Genomic DNA, 17,389 nt, shown 5'->3' with positions numbered 1-17,389 from the left:
CGGCCAAAGGTGAAGTGTTGCACCGTGGCAGGTCAAATGGAAAGAGATGCTTAGATAGGCACATGAATGTGGAGAAAATGGAGAGGAGATTAGTTTAGTTAGCCATTTGATGACTAAGTTAAGTGGATGGGCACAATATTGTGGGCCAAAGGGTCCGTTCCTGTGCTGTGCTCTATGTTCTATTTATTTAAAAACAACAATCAGATTTGCAAATACACTTCTGTAGTACCTCTCAACACTTAGTTTTAGTGTAAATTGGCAATGTGCTTTCTGCTGTAAGCAGATTCAGGCCCTTGAGTCCTATTCTCAGAAGTGTTTAAGAAAAAAAAGAACAAATTTGAGAACTCATTAATGCAAAGAACAACAAAAATCAGAAAGTTACAGACAATGTCAGCTTATGAATTATAGCTTATGAACATTAATCTCAGGTGTAATGAACAACAAAAACAAATGAATGCATGGCAGGAAGATACTGCACAGCAGTTATTCTGCAAGCCTGAACACAAGAGATTCTGCAGGTGCTGGAAATCAGCATCAGGTTGCTGGTCCTGATGAAAGGGCTCAGCCCAAAACACTGACAGTTTAATCCCCTCCATAGATGCTGCCCGACTTGCTGAGTTTCTCCAGCAGTTTGAGTGTGTTATTCTGCAACCTTACCCATTTTAAATTGGGAACAGCTTTTCTTATTGTCTTCATGCACCAAGTTTTAGATGTGTGATTAATAGCAGACAGCAACTCTGAAGTGAGCTGGGCCACTTACTCCATGTGAAAATCCAACAACTGCAACTGGGATCTGGAGCAGCTAGAAAAATAGCAGATGGAATTTAATGCGGACAAGTGTGAGGAGTTGCACTTCAGTAGAACCTACCAGGGAAGGTTTTACAGTGAACGGTAGGGCACTGAGGAGGGCAGCAGAACAAAGGTATCTGGGAATACAGGTCCATAATTCATTGAAAGTGGCGTGACAGGTAGGCAGGGTCGTAAAGAAAGCTTTTGGCACATTGTCCTCCATAGATCAAAGTACTGCGTACATGGGATGGGATGTTACGTCAAGGCTGTAAAAGATATTTCAGATACATAACCTTTTATTGGAACTGAGGAGAAAAATAGGAACTTCACAAGCTTTAACTTGCGAAGAAAGGCAGAGGGCTGCTGACAGAACAAAAGGGATCTGTAATTGGGAGTCAGGAGAGGCAGCCTGACCCATTCGCTATGCAGCTGAAAAAAGCTGGTAAAGGCATTTGTAGAGGATTCAGGTGAAGTCAATGATGTCAGCAAGGGCAATATAACATGGAATCCTTGAAATGGTTAGATAATGACATTTTGGTAGAAAAATGGTCAACCAACAAGGAACAAAAGGCATAGGTGACTCTTTCACTGGTTCACAAGATATAATAAAACTATCACATATTGGGTGAAGCAACACACATCAAAGTTGCTGGTGAACGCAACAGGCCAGGCAGCATCACTGGGAAGAGGTTCAGTCGACCTTTCAGGTCGAGACCCTTCGTCAGGACCAACTGAAGGAAGAATTAGTAAGAGATTTGAAAGTGGGCGGGGGAGGGGGAGATCCAAAATGATAGGAGAAGACAGGAGGGGGAGGGATGGAGCCAAGAGCTGGACAGGTGATTGGCAAAGGGGATATGAGAGGATCATGGGACAGGAGGCCCAGGGAGAAAGATGGGGGGGGGGGACCCAGGATGGGCAAGGGGTATAGTCAGAGGAACAGAGGAAGAAAAAGGAGAGAGAGAAAGAATGTGTATAAAAATAAATAACGGATGGGGTACGAGGGGGAGGTGGGGCATTTGCGGAAGTTAGAGAAGTCAACATATTGGGTGAATGCATGGTTGCTAAATTTGTGGACAACACTAAGATTGGTAGGAAAGTAAGTTGTAATAAGAAGTTAGAAGGCTATAAATGGGTATAGGGAGAGTAAATGAGCCGTTACAGATCTGGCAAGTGGACTGTAATATCTGGAAATGGTCAAATAACATCAGCGAAAGCTTAGTGCCATGGCAACTCTGTCCAAGCCCCAGAGCCATTACCTTTGTCCTTTCCATTCCTCATGAAGCCCCTCTGCAACCCAATATGACCATTTGCCCAGTTTTGATGGGTTGTTTGACATGAAATATCAACTCAGTTTCTCTTTCCACAGATATTGCCAGAACCAATGAATGCATCCACTGTCTTCTGAAGTATATACGCTATCTTTTTAATTTGTTTCAATTACTTTCCAGATTAGAAGCTGAGGCTTAATTTTCCCCTGTGCAAAAGTGATTTTATCGTGATGATATTTACATTCAGATGGGAGTGCCTTTTAATAATCTCATGAACTATTTGTTGGATGTTAGCAGGATCTTGGAAAGTAGTGGCACTTTCCTGCCTCCAGCTGTATGGGGGAAAACTTGGACATCAGTCATGAGTGACAGAAATGATATCATACTTATATAATTTGTCAAGGAGAAATGGTTCAGACACTTCTGGCTGGTTTCTTTGCACTGCATTTTTGAATATCAAACCCATTTCAGCTGAATAACCTCTATGAGGAGCTGCAATGTACGTCATTTCACCCTTCCTTAAACTCACTGAATATATTTGCATGAGAGAAGACATCAAATGGAAAACATCTGGTGTGAAAACTGACAGTGGAGAACTCAGTACATTATCACATAAATTCAGAATCTATATATCAAACACCAAGTTAAATTATGCTTGAAGAAAACAATACAGTAGATTCTAGTTAATTGGGCCATTGGTTCATCAGGGCACCTGCTTATTTGGGACAACTCTTAAAGAACAAAAACTAATAAAGGAAAAAAACCCAGATTCCCTTCATTTATTTCAGACACCATGCCACTTTAATGGGACAGGAGACTGTTGCTGAGCAGTTCCTAACTAGCATCAGTCACGTGCAGTTGTTTGACTGTGTATAGAGTGAACAGTTTTTAAAAAGTGTTAGTTGCATGTATTTCTGTTCAAAAAGCAGTGATTTTTGTCACTGACAGTTGCCAAGATATAAGCGGTAAGACAATTCCAGACTGCTTTGCTCACTGCGGTTTCAAGCATTCTGGCTTAGAGAGGGCAGAAATGGCTGCGAGTGAAAATGAAAACAATTTCACTTCTTCAAGTTGGGAATCATGAAGATTAAGGTAAAGACAATCATCTTGAATGTTCCAATGAAAATGAAGATTTGGAGGGTCAAATTACCAAAGACATTGTATGAAGGTAGTCCATTATCTGCACTAGGCATCTACACTGATTTTGTTAATTTACAGTCAATCAAAAGAAAACAGCAGCCTGCACTAGATGAATTCCTTTGTTGATAACTACTACAAACTAATACACAGTTTTATAGTACTGTAGTATTGGCATTCTGAATGTAATTTGTTTTACATTTAATCTAAATACACAATTTGTTATTCAGTAAAATTGTAGTTTGTCTTTTTTATATCTTTTTAACCATTTCCATTGAACTTCAGCTAATTGGGGCAGCTGCTTAAATGGGCCAAAATGTACTAGTCCCAATGTGTCCCAATTAACCAGAATCCACTGCGTCTACAACCGAGTGGATACATTCCACCTATATAATCTTGAATTCAATATTCACACATCAGACTGAAGAGCATAACAAAATAGGAGTCGCAATAAAGCACTTGACTCCTCAAGCCTGGATGATCTACCTTAATTCATCTCTCTTGTGCCAATTCCCTTCAGTCCTCAATTCCCACTTCTTTCAAGGAACTTAGCTGCTTTGTCATTAAATTCTCCCAAAGAACTCGCCTCATCTGTCTTGAGCAATGATCAGAGCACTGCACAGCTGGCTTAATATGTTGCAACTACTAGCTAGACCAGCGGTTTAAAAGGGAGGTGTCATATTTTTGAGACTTAAAAATGAAAGGATAAACTATTTTATTGCGAAACATAATCACTCAAAGAAAAAGTTGCATCTGAAGAGTCAGGAGAAGCAGATCTTTCTGGTGCCGAAACATTTTAATTCTGATTCCCATTCCAAAGTGTTGATCCATGGCCTCCTGTGCCGAGATGAGGCCATCCTCAAGGAGCAACATCTTGTATTCTGGTACACTGATCTCTCCTTCCAGAGAAGGAAACTCCTCCAAACCCCCCATTCCCCACTCAGACCTTTTATTGCTTATTACCCCCCTGGGTCCTCTCCTCTTTCCCTTTTTCCAATTGTCCACCCTTGTGTCCTAGTAGATTCTTCTCCAGCCCTTGACCTTTCCCACCCACCTGGCTTCACCCATTGCCTTCCAGCCAGCCCCTTGCCCCTTCCCCCACCTCTTAATTCAGGCATCTCCTCCCAACCCTCTCGGTCCTGAAGAAGGGTCTCGACCCAAAACATCAGCTGTTTACTCTTTTCCGCAGATGCTGCCTGACCTGCTGAGTTCCTCCAGTACTTTGTGTGTGTCGCTTTTGATTTCCAGCATCTGTAGATTTTCTTGTGTCTGTGATTACCTACCTTAAAGCATTGTGGGAATCTGAATATCCAGCAAATTCTGTATCCTTCACTATACTCCATTCAAATACGATTCCTGCCAAGGTGCTGAATGTGTTGCCTGTAAGGGGGGATAAAACAACTTAGTACCTGCACCACAGGTTAATATGCAATTGCAGCTCAGCTGGTTTCTCTCAGGCTCTATCACCAATATCTATTTCAACGCACTCTGGAAAAAGCAAACAGGTACCTGAAGGAGTGAAAACACAGCAGGAGATCTCATCAAAAATACCACTGCAATTTCAACATGTGCAGCGACCCGTGAAGCTGGATAAAACTGGGATTTTAACAAGGATGTGGGCACCAGTTACATCATCAACATGACATTTGTGTCTCTCAAAACAAATACTCAATGAGACGGTTTATTATCTAACCACATAACACAAGTAGATCATTCATGACTGCTCTGTGACTAATGAGGATATTGGGACTCACAGCCTTAGTGCGCTCTTAATTAAACTGAAATTGCACTGTACATCTACAAAGATATACTGAATTGTTGCCAACATTGCCAAACAAAATATCAAATATTAAAGCAGAAGTAACATGTTTACAAACAGCAGGATATTGAAAGCAATAGATAATGTTCTATATGTATTAGTTACAATCTCATTGAAGACTGCTGTAGCAATCCCCAGGTTACGCGAACTCCCCAAGGGAAGTCCATAAACCACAAGTCAGAAACAAACAATTTCAGTGAGAGTTGATTATCAGAGTCCCGTTTAATATCACTGGCATATGTCATGAAATTTGCTAACTCAGCAGCAACAGTACAAAGCACAATAGAGAAAAATAAATAAATTACACTAGGTCTATATTAAATAGTTAAATTAAAAATACTGCAAAAACAGAAATAATAGAAGTGAGGTAGTGTTCATGGGTTCAATGTCCACTAGAGAATCAGATGGCAGAGGGGAAGAAACTGTTCCTGAATCAGAGTGTGCGCCTTCAGGCTTCTGTACCTCCTATTTGACGGTTAATAATAAGATCAGGGCGTGCCTTGGGTGATGGGGGCCCTTAATGATGGATGCCACCTTTCTGAGGCACTGCTCCTTGAAGATGTCTTGGATACTATGGAGGCTAGTACCCAAGATGGAGCTGACTAATTTTTCAACTTTCTGTAGCTTCTTTTGATCCTGTGCAGTAACCCCAACACCCACCCCACCCCCATACCAGACAGTGATGTAGCCTGTCAGAATGCTCTCCACAGTGCATCTGTAGAAGTTTGAGTGCCTTAGGTGACAAACCAAATCTCCTCAACATGATTATTTAGTTGTTTTCCCAGGTATTGATACATTGGTACAGAATCAGAATGCCCCACATACAATGGCAGTTTTGGTAACCTTAAAGTATTGACCGATATTATGTTCTTCGATAGTAGAAGATATTGCCTTGTTAGTTTCCAAAGCAAATGCCTCAAATGTCCTCACATTATGAACTGGTTGTCTGTGCCTGGTGTCTACTTGATTACTGCAGGGAGTTTTTGCAAACAGAGTTTTCTTCTGAAATAACTAACTGTTGCTCATAGTCCATAACTTCTGAAGATGTTTGTATTGCTGTAACACATTTTTGTTTCTTTAAAAACCTATCGGGGAGTTTGTGTAAAATCAGATTTTTCTAAGCCAGATCCTCTGCAACTCTGAGAGCCCAGTGTGCCTACATGAAATTATTTCATTATGGAAAGTATACAATTCCTGCCACTTGTTCCCTTTTAAATTGCCTCAGCTAGTTTCAAACTTTCTGACCTAGTTCACAGTTGCATTTTGTGGTGGCACATTTTAACCATTTGGAATGCTCAATATTAATGAGAACCACCAATTTTATTTAAATGTCAGAAATAAATTCTTCATTAGTTTAACTGCCCCACCTACTCTCCATAGCAGTGGTTCCCAGCCTGGGGTCCATGGACCCCTTGGTTAATGGTGGGGGTCCATGCCATACACAAGTTTTGGAACCTTTGCTCTTTCTATGACCTGCAGTATGAAAGCTCCATTGTCACAACAACCAGTGTGACATGAAATAAATCATAATTGACCTTTGCCTGCAGATTAGGAAACCGAGGGCATGCTGGAGGCTGCCCATAGTAACAACTGCTATAAAGTCTGCCATGTCAAGGAAATGGCCAAATGAACCATGGATTAAAGAAAGGAGGGGGAAAAAATATTTTATTTAGAGATACGATGCAGAACAGGTCTTTCCGGTCCTTTGAGATACACCAGCCAGTAATCCGTGATTTAACCCCGACTTAATCACAGGACAATTTACAATGACCAATTAACCTACCCAATACACCTTTGGACTGTGGGAGGAAACTGGAGCACCTGGGGAAAACCCACATATTGCACAGTCTCCTTACAGACGGTGCTGGATAGTGAACTACTGTTTAAGATGTAAGGTATGAATTTCTGTGATAAAGTCTTGATGAACAGGACGAGTTTTCCCAAAAGGAAGTCACTGTTTAAAATCTTGTAAGCATATTAACCACATTATAAAGAATGGATGGAATTATGGGATACATAACCATAAGAATTCCATTTCCTAACAGGGTGCTATAATAGATCAGGCTCCTTGATGTCTGCATTACTGCCAAACTCACTAACATTAAGATCATCAATGTAGTGAACATTTACGAAACAGAGAAATGCACTTTGGATCTTGAATTTGAACCAATATTCCTTTTCTCTTGCTTTTGCAACCCCAACCAAGCAGACTAGTAAGTAGTTCAAGTTGTCATTTCCAGAAACCAGAATTCTAGGTTAACATACTTTGGAATGCCAAGTTCCATAGATCAGATTTTCATAGATCATATTGCTATCGTTCTCTCCATTGATTAAATTTGATCTTGAAGGATCCAATGAATGTACTTGATTTGAAGCAACTAGAAATTTTCCCTCTACAGATGCTGCCTGACCCACTAAGTTCATTTCTTGTTCTGCAAAGGTGCTTTCACTTAATTGCAAAGAAATATTTAATGAAGAGCAATGTTAAGAAAAACAGATAGAAGTTTACTGGAGATGCCACAGCGAGCAGCGAGATGCAGTCATGAATACTTGAAGCTGTGAATAAACAAATTCATGACTAACAAGGGATGAGTTTAAGGTGAAGCCTATCGGAATATTTTTTCCTCTTCTTTTGCAATTTGCTCCATTTCCTTATGTAAATCATACTAAACAAATGGATACTTAGCATTCGTTTCTTTTTCTGCAGCTCACTCATTAACCATATTGTTTGTTCCAACTCCAGGAGTGGATCACTATGATCGAGTCCAATGCACCAGTACAGAGGAAATGCTCCACTGCCAAAGATGCCATCTTTCAACTGTGATGTTAAGCTGGCACATTAAACCAACTCAATTCTCTTAGGTGGACACAGAACTTCCTCTATTTAAACTGAAACCGAGTTCTGTTGAAGTTCTGCCAACACTTAATCCCTAGAACACATAAATCATTCATATCATTGCTGGGCCATTCTGTGCACAAGCTGGTGTATACATTTTCAAATTTTACTCGGGTGGCTCCTCTTCAACAGTGATTTATTGCAAATCACTTTTGTATAACACAGGTCATGAAATAAAAAATTTCTTCTTGCTTATATTTTCACTTCCCGAGGCATTATCTTCCACCTAGAAGTCCAAAATTCAGCTGTGGCTCATCAATAATTTCACCAAATGTCTGTTGTGATGGCGAGTGGAGAACAAGTAGCAAATTCTGGTTCACTCACCTCTCCCATTTCCATTTACATGAAGAATAAGGAAGTGTGGTGACAATTGCAGACTGCCTCCATACAGCACATAACCAGACCATGTTGATCGTTGACACAAATGACGCATTTCACTGCATGCTTCGATGTTTTGATGTACATATGATAAATAAAACTAAGTTTTGGCAGACTTGGTCACAGACTGCTTTTATTATTCTGTTAACATCAAAGTTTTTTTTTACTGAAGTACCACAGTGGTGTAGTGGTTTTATCCTATTTACAAACTGAAAATTAAAATATCACTTTTCTCATGGCAAACAGTCACATCCGTAACCTTGATAGTGGATCATTATTTCATACGATAGCGTATTTAGTAATTCATGCATCACATCTCACAGTTTAGCTCCCAGATCTCAGTGCTGCTAATTCACCTTAAATTTTGTAGTTTGAATATAGTGTTTAGAGACTTGGAACTGATCAGAGAGCAAAGATAAAAGCACATTCACTCTCCACAGTCAGGAGAGACTAACTGGATTGAAATGTAGCTTCATATATAAGACTTAATCTACAATTCAGCTTTGCATCAAGGCTAATGGTTTGCTGAAACATCCACATGACCACGACAGGAAGGTTAAAGAAAATGACAGACTCAGCTAAATCAATGACAAGTGAAAATGAAATTGTTTACATCATGATTTATGATGTGATGTAGATGAAAGCACATCAGAATAACTACCATCAAAAAATTATAGCAATACAAATACCATGATGGAATACAAATTTTAACCGCAGGCTGATTTGCTGCACCCATCTTGGCGCAATGAATTGCAAGTGACATCAGTACCATCAGGAAGCTTTGAAAAGGACTGGTAAATGTACATCTGGGTTTCCCAGCAACCACAATAATAATAATATTGATGCACTATCAATTACTCCAAAAGACTGGAAAGTAGAGTAAATAGTGAAAGGCTTTTATTAACAGTAAAATGGATCCACGTCCATGCTGTGTGTCTGTCCTGGACTGTGGGAGGAGCAGTGACACAATAGCCTTTATTCAGGGGTCTGTGGGAGGAGCCACAGGAGCAGTCAGCCAAGGGGCGTGTCTAGGCATGTCCAGACAGGTAACCTAGTTACAACCTATATACGTGGTTTACCACAAATATGCTCAACAAATATGCCCTTTTCTCATTACTACCATCAAGGAGGTGGTAGAGGAGCCTAAAGATATACACTCAACATTTTATGAACAGTTTCTTCCCTTCCGCCAGATTTCTGAGCTGCCCATGAACCCATGAATACTACCTCTCTTTTCTGCTCACTTTACACACATTTTCCAATTTCTTACTATAAAGTTTTTTTATGTATTGCACTGTAATGCTGCAAAACAAATTTCATGACGAACAGTATGCCAGTGATAATAAGTTGATTGCGATTATCTAACAGCTCTGCAGAATCTCTCATGTATAGGGTAATGTAAAACTTTACAGAAATCCCAGGAATATATGGAGTGGTGCAAATGTTAGTTCAGGTCACTTCTGCACTAAGAATCCCAATGATGTGAATGTTCATGTCCCTAAAAAAATTTAGAGATGCCAATTCATACCTACTTCATTATAAAGCAAATCCATAACTTGTATACATTAGTTTATATACATTTGGAATGAAATTAAATTGGTAAACTTAATTTTTTTAAAAATCTAGCATTTTCCATCAAATACGAGAGAACCAATGTTTTAGGAGTAAGTGTTCATATGACATTCCCATTTGCAGGAGACAATGAAATAAATTTTACAATACATCAAAAGACATATTTATTTCATTAAGGGAATTTTTATTTCATAAATACTTACCTTTGTTTAATCACTTAATTCCTTTCAAATAGGGAAACAGCTTTAAAATCTGAACTATTTTCTTTAAGTTTGAGTAAGGGATTTCTTCCTTCAGTTAGTCCTGACGAAGGGTCTCGGCCTAAAACGTCGACTGCACCTCTTCCTACAGATGCTGCTTGGCCTGCTGCGTTCACCAGCAACTTTGATGTATGTTGCTTGAATTTCCAGCATCTGCAGATTTCCTATTGTTTTTCTTTGTTTATTTAGAATGGAATGAGAGAAAAACTCCCTTCATCTCAAAAATCTCATGTTGAAAGTCCTGACAGCTATCCAGAAGTTCCAAAACCATTTGCACTTGGAAAGGCCTTGCTCTGCATTGATCCTTGGTCAGTGACCTCAGGGTAGCTGAAGATCTTTCACATAAACATTCAAAGTGCTTTGGAACAAAAACAGGCTGTTCCTATTCTTTGAAACCAATGACTTAAAAGCCCAAAGGACTTGACTTAAGGAAATGAACGATATTGCCAACAACTTGAAGATTCATGATACAAGATCTCATACCCTAATCTTGAACTGGAGGTAGAGAAAGCTAGAGAACTCAAAGTTAATCCAACAAATTGAATATTACAGCAAGATTTCAAATGCAAGTGGGAAGAAAAGTAGATTTAAGGATGTATACTCGTTTATATAAATTTCCATTGATTTAATATGCAACCCCTTCATGGTAGTTAACATTAGATTAATTCAGCAAGTCAGGCAGTACCTATGGAGAGGAATACAGTTAAAATTTCAGGCTGAGAGTGTTTATTCCTCTTCATAGATGCTGCCTGACCTACTGAGCTCCTTCAGTATTGTGTGTGCATGTGTGTTACTCTAGATTTCCAGCATCTGCAGAATCTCATGTGTTGACAATGAATGAAATCATTTTGATATCTGCCTTAATTTTCACTTTACCACAACTCAGTTTGAAAACCTCTCTTGTTCCTCTCCAACAACCTAAGTGTTCGTGGCTTATCCCTGGTTCTCCCTGAACTCCTGCTATTAAGGCACCAACTTATGTTTCACTCCATCTGCTACCTTCCCTGAGCTCTGCTTCTGCTGTCCAGTCACCGTTTACTCATTCTCATCTGCTAGCCTGATTCTTACCGGTTTGTAATCTCAAGGTTTTGCTTTGATTTTTGGGTGACAATGAAAATCCTGTTAAGGCTGTGGACTATTGAGAGCAAAATGGAGGATCTAGGCCACAGGCAGATCCAGTGAGAGTCCAGTGGAAATAACATAAGGAATATTATTGCCACATCAAGGTAGAAAGGAAATCTCAAAACTTGCTGCACATTCCACGGAGAATACCAGGATGCATAATCATGTCAGGACCACTCATTTCCTTGCAGAGTGATTGGCAATTGAACCCAAAAGGTGAAAAAAAAAATTAAAAGTGATGTACTGTTCAAAACATATCCAAAACCATCCTTGCTGCTGACCTGCGGAAACAGCAAAGCTTAAGCGTTTAGAACGAGTTGAAGGTAGAGCAAGAACTTTTCCGCGGAATGGCATTGGGAAATGCAAAACATTTATGCTGCAGGCATTGCCATGAGCAGAATGGAGCAACTACAACCTAACGATTAAACAATCAGATCCTGGGAAAGCTTGTCAAAAAGAGCAAAAAAGGTGTCTCCCATGGTTTAATTGGCAAGCATCTGCTATTTAAAATAAAACTTAATTGTTGCAGCGTGGTTGGGGAGGGTGTTAGAACATGGCATATTTTTGTAAAGAACATAAATTAAATCCAAGGTGATCCTTGGATGTTTTGAAATAATCAAAGTATTACCTAGAACAACAGCAAAGCCTTTTATTTAAATAATCCCATAATACAACACGGATTTATTGACATATACCCTTAAACTGGTAAAATATCCCCAGGTACAACTGTGAAATATTTGGCATTAACCAAAAATGATATTGGAGGCCATGACTAAATCTTTGCCTGAGCGCAATACTGAACAATATTAAAAGGAAAGTGTATACAAGATTGGAGAACTTTAGGGAGAGAGCACCAAAATTTTGGCTACGGCAGCTGAAAACATCACCATGGAGCATTTCATCTGAGGTTGATCAAAAAGAACCAAATTGAAGAGTATGGACTTGAGACCTGGATAACGCACAAAATGCAGGAGGAACTTAGCAGATCAGGCAGCATCTATGGAGATAAATAAACAGTCAATGTTTTGGGCAGAGACCCTTCACCAGAAGTTCTGGACCCAAAATATTGACTGTTTATTCCTCTCTATAGATGCTGTGTCTGTCTGTCGGTCTCTGGATTTCCAGCAACTGCAGAATCTTTTGTGTTTAAGATCAAGATACAAGGAGCTTCAAGCCATGATTTGAAGGCTTAAAGTTTTTAAGAGTAAGATCTCATTTAACCAATTACTCAATCACAAAAAGAGGGTGCAGAAGACTCATTGCAAGTTGAGAAAGAGACCAGATGAATTTGCTAGGACCTCAAGTTTATGAGGGCTGCAATGAGAAAGATCAGACTGGACAGGAACAATCAAGCTCAGAGCAAACAAAGGCATGGACTGAGGGCTTTGGAAGGAAATAAATTGAAGCAAAGACAGAGTCAGTTGATGTTTGTATAGATTAAGCCATCTTGGTGATGGTATAAACGCAGCACAAAACTCAATAGTCAGAATGTCACAGCGTGGAAACAGGCCCTTTGGCTGATATATCCAATGCAGACTAACATGCCTTTCCATGATAATCCCATTTTTCAGCCTGTGATCCATATCCTTCTATTTCTTTACCATCCAAGTGCCTAACCAAATGTCTTGTTAAACAAACTGTTACTCTACCTGCCTTTACCGCCTCACCTGGCAGCTTGTTTCATATACCCACCATTCAGCAGAAAAAAATTGACCCTCAACATTTCGCTTAAATAGTTCCTAATCTTATTAAACCTATGTCCTCTAGTTTTAGTCTCTGTCCTTAGAGGAAAGACTAACCATCCAGTCTGTCTATGCTCCTCAATCCACTCTCTCTTTGTGCCTAAAAGCCCTTCATTCCAAGCAACATCCTGGTGAATCTCTTCCACGCTCTTTCCTGTGCTGCTATATCCTGATCCAAATGGCACACAATATTACAAATGTGGCCCAAATGTTTTGCACAGCTGTGGCATGACATTCCAAAGCTTAGACTCAATCCCCCACCCCCCATCCCCTGCCCAAACCCCCCCCAACTATGAAGATAAACAAGCCGAATGGCATTTTCAGTATTCTACCCAATTGTGTCACTATTTTCAGGAAGCTATGAACTTGCATGCTAAGATACCTACTGTTTACTGTACATGTCCTGTCATCATTAGATAGCCCAAAATGTATTGCCTCACACTTAAATTCCATCTGCTACCATTATACCCAACTTTCCAGCTTCTCCATGTCCCTCTATCCTTGGGCATCCATCTCTACAATGTACAACTCAACTAATCTACACGTTGTCAGCAAACTTGCTTATCAGTAAGGACCTAGACCCACTGCAATTTGCCCATCGCCACAAAAGGTCTACGGTGGTTGCGGTGTCACTGGCTCCCCACACGGCCTTGGATCACCTGGACAATACAAATACCTATGTCAGGATGCTGTTTATTGACTATGGCTCAGTGTTTAGCACCCTCATTCTTACAATTATGATCCAAAAGCTCTGGAACCTGGGCCTACGTACCTCCCCTTGCAACGGGATTCTCGACTTCTTAACCAGAAGACCACAACTGGTGCGGATTGGACATAACCTCTCCACCTCATTGACACGCAACACTGGAACACCTCAGGGATGTGCTTAGCCCACTGCTCTACTCTCTCTACACCAATGACTGTGTGGCTAGACATAGCTCAAATGCCATCTATTAATTTGCTAATGATACAACCATTGGTTGCAGTATCTCAGATGGTGATGACAGGGTGTACAGGAGCAAGATATACCAGTAGTTGCATGGTGTCATAGCAATGACCTTGCACTCAATGCAAGTAAGACCAAAGAACAGATTGTGGACTTCAGAAAAGGCAAGACTAGGGAACACACACCAGACCTCATAGAGGAATCAGAGAAGTGGAGAGAGTGAGCAGGTTCAAGCTCCTGGGTGTCAATATCTGGGAGGACCCAACCCGGTCCCAACATATCGATGCAGCTGAAAAGGCAGCAACACAGTGGCTTCAATAGGAGTTTGAGGAGATTTAGTTTGTCACCAAAAACACTTGCATATTTCTACAGATGTACCGTGGAGAGCATTCTAACTGGTTGCATCATCATCCGGTATGGGGTGGGGGGGGGGGGGTGGGGGGTGCCTACTGCACAGGATTGAAGTAGGTTGCAGAGAGTTGTAAAATTAGCCAGTTCCAAATTGGGCACTAGTCTTTGTAATGCCCAGGTCATCTTCAAGGAGCGCTGCCTCAGGAAAGGCAACATCCATCATTCAGGGCCTCTACCACCCAGGGCATGTCCTCTTTCTCATTGCTACCATCAGGAAGGAGATACAGAAGCCTGAAGGCACACACTCAATTATTCAGGAATTGCTTCTTGCCCTCTGCCATCCAATTTCTGAATAGTCAATGAACCCATGAACACTACCTCACTACTTAGTTAAATTATACACACACACACAAAAAAAACTGTAATTCACAGTTTTTTCCCCTATATTATCATGTATTTCTTTGTACTGCTGCTGCAGAGTTAATAAGTTTCACGACATATGCTGGTGATATTAAATCTGATTCAGAAATGCAGTCATTCTCATCCAAGTCATTTATATATTTGACAAGAAAGCAACTATGCCAGCACCAAGCCCTGCTGTGCACCACCAGATACAGACTTTATAGTCAGATAAACAACCCTCCACCATTAACCTCTGCCTCCAATCACCAAGCCAGTTTTGGATCCAGTTTACGATAATATCTTGTACTTCATGTGCTCCAACTTTCTGGACCTGCCAACTGTCTGGGTCCTTGTCATAAGCCTTGCTAACATCCAAATACACGAAATCTGATCTTCAATGATCTTAGAAAGCTCCTCAAATATCTGTCTGATTTGTGGGGCAGGATTTTCCATTGATACATAGAAACATACATAGAAAATAGGTGCAGGAGTAGGCCATTCGGCCCTTCGAGCCTGCACCGCCATTTATTATGATCATCCAACTCAGAACCCAGCCTTCCCTCCATACCCCCTGACCCCTGTAGCCACAAGGGCCATATCTAACTTCCTTTTAAACATAGCTAATGAACTGGCCTCAACAGTTTGCTGTGGCAGAGAATTCCACAGATTCACCACTCTCTGTGTGAAGAAGTTTTTCCTAACCTCGGTCCTAAAAGGCTTCCCCTCTATCCTCAAACTGTGACCCCTCGTTCTAGACCTCCCCAACATCGGGAACAATCTTCCTGCATCTAGCCTGTCCAATCCCTTTAGGATCTTATACGTTTCAATCAGATCCCCCCTCAATCTTCTAAATTCCAACGAGTACAAGCCCAGTTCATCCAGTCTTTCTTCATATGAAAGACCTGCCATCCCAGGAATCAATCTGGTGAACCTTCTTTGTACTCCCTCTATGGCAAAGATGTCTTTCCTCAGATTAGGGGACCAAAACTGCACACAATACTCCAGGTGTGGTCTCACCAAGGCCTTGTACAACTGCAGTAGTACCTCCCTGCTCCTGTACTCGAATCCTCTCGCTATAAATGCCAGCATACCGTTCGCCTTTTTCACCGCCTGCTGTACCTGCATGCCCACTTTCAATGACTGGTGTATAATGACACCCAGGTCTCGTTGCACCTCCCCTTTTCCTAATCGGCCACCATTCAGATAATAATCTGTTTTCCTATTTTTGCCACCAAAGTGGATAACTTCACATTTATCCACATTAAATTGCATCTGCCATGAGTTTGCCCACTCACCCAACCTATCCAAGTCACCCTGCATCCTCTTAGCATCCTCCTCACTGCTAACACTGCCACCCAGCTTCGTGTCATCCGCAAACTTGGAGATGCTGCATTTAATTCCCTCATCCAAGTCATTAATATATATTGTAAACAACTGGGGTCCCAGCACTGAGCCTTGCGGTACCCCACTAGTCACCGCCTGCCATTCTGAAAAGGTCCCGTTTATTCCCACTCTTTGCTTCCTGTCTGCTAACCAATTCTCCACCCACACCAATACCTTACCCCCAATACCGTGTGCTTTAAGTTTGCACACTAATCTCCTATGTGGGACCTTGTCAAAAGCCTTTTGAAAATCCAAATATACCACATCCACTGGTTCTCCCCTATCCACTCTACTAGTTACATCCTCAAAAAATTCTATGAGATTCGTCAGACATGATTTTCCTTTCACAAATCCATGCTGACTTTGTCCGATCATTTCACCGCTTTCCAAATGTGCTGTTATCACATCCTTGATAACTGACTCCAGCAGTTTCCCCACCACCGACGTTAGGCTAACCGGCCTATAATTCCCCGGTTTCTCTCTCCCTCCTTTTTTAAAAAGTGGGGTTACATTAGCCACCCTCCAATCCTCAGGAACTAGTCCAGAATCTAACGAGTTTTGAAAAATTATCACTAATGCATCCACTATTTCTTGGGCCACTTCCTTAAGCACTCTGGGATGCAGACCATCTGGCCCTGGGGATTTATCTGCCTTCAATCCCTTCAATTTACCTAACACCACTTCCCTACTAACATGTATTTCGCTCAGTTCCTCCATCTCACTGGACCCTCTGTCCCTTACTATTTCTGGAAGATTATTTATGTCCTCCTTAGTGAAGACAGAACCAAAGTAATTATTCAATTGGTCTGCCATGTCCTTGCTCCCCATAATCAATTCACCTGTTTCTGTTTGCAGGGGACCTACATTTGTCTTTATCAGTCTTTTCCTTTTTACATATCTATAAAAGCTTTTACAGTCCGTTTTTATGTTCTCTGCCAGTTTTCTCTCATAATCTTTTTTCCCCTTCCTAATTAAGCCCTTTGTCCTCCTCTGCTGAACTCTGAATTTCTCCCAGTCCTCAGGTGAGCCACTTTCTCTGGCTAATTTGTATGCTACTTCTTTGGAATTGATGCTATCCCTAATTTCTCTTGTCAGCCACGGGTGCACTACCTTCCTTGATTTATTCTTTTGCCAAACTGGGATGAACAATTGTTGTAGTTCATCCATGCAACCTTTAAATGCCTGCCATTGCATATCCACCGTCAATCCTTGAAGTGTCATTTGCCAGTCTATCTTAGCTAATTCATGTCTCATACCTTCAAAGTTACCCCTCTTTCAGTTCAGAACCTTTGTTTCTGAATTAACTACGTCACTCTCCATGTTA

General features: G+C 40.9%; 1 protein-coding gene across 1 annotated transcript in view; it reads right to left on the bottom strand.

Annotated features, from left to right (window-relative positions):
* The window catches only part of nup210 (nucleoporin 210), a 115,724-nt gene that overhangs the window by 82,801 nt on the left and 15,534 nt on the right, over positions 1 to 17,389 (bottom strand). Inside the window, exon 4 of the mRNA XM_063068133.1 lies at positions 4,478 to 4,574. Coding sequence (XP_062924203.1) covers positions 4,478 to 4,574 — 97 coding nt within the window. The remainder of the gene's footprint in view (positions 1 to 4,477; positions 4,575 to 17,389) is intronic.

Source organism: Mobula hypostoma, chromosome 15 (assembly GCF_963921235.1).
Source record: "Mobula hypostoma chromosome 15, sMobHyp1.1, whole genome shotgun sequence".
Classification (NCBI taxonomy): domain Eukaryota; kingdom Metazoa; phylum Chordata; class Chondrichthyes; order Myliobatiformes; family Myliobatidae; genus Mobula; species Mobula hypostoma.
This window is presented reverse-complemented; position numbering and strand designations above follow the sequence as displayed.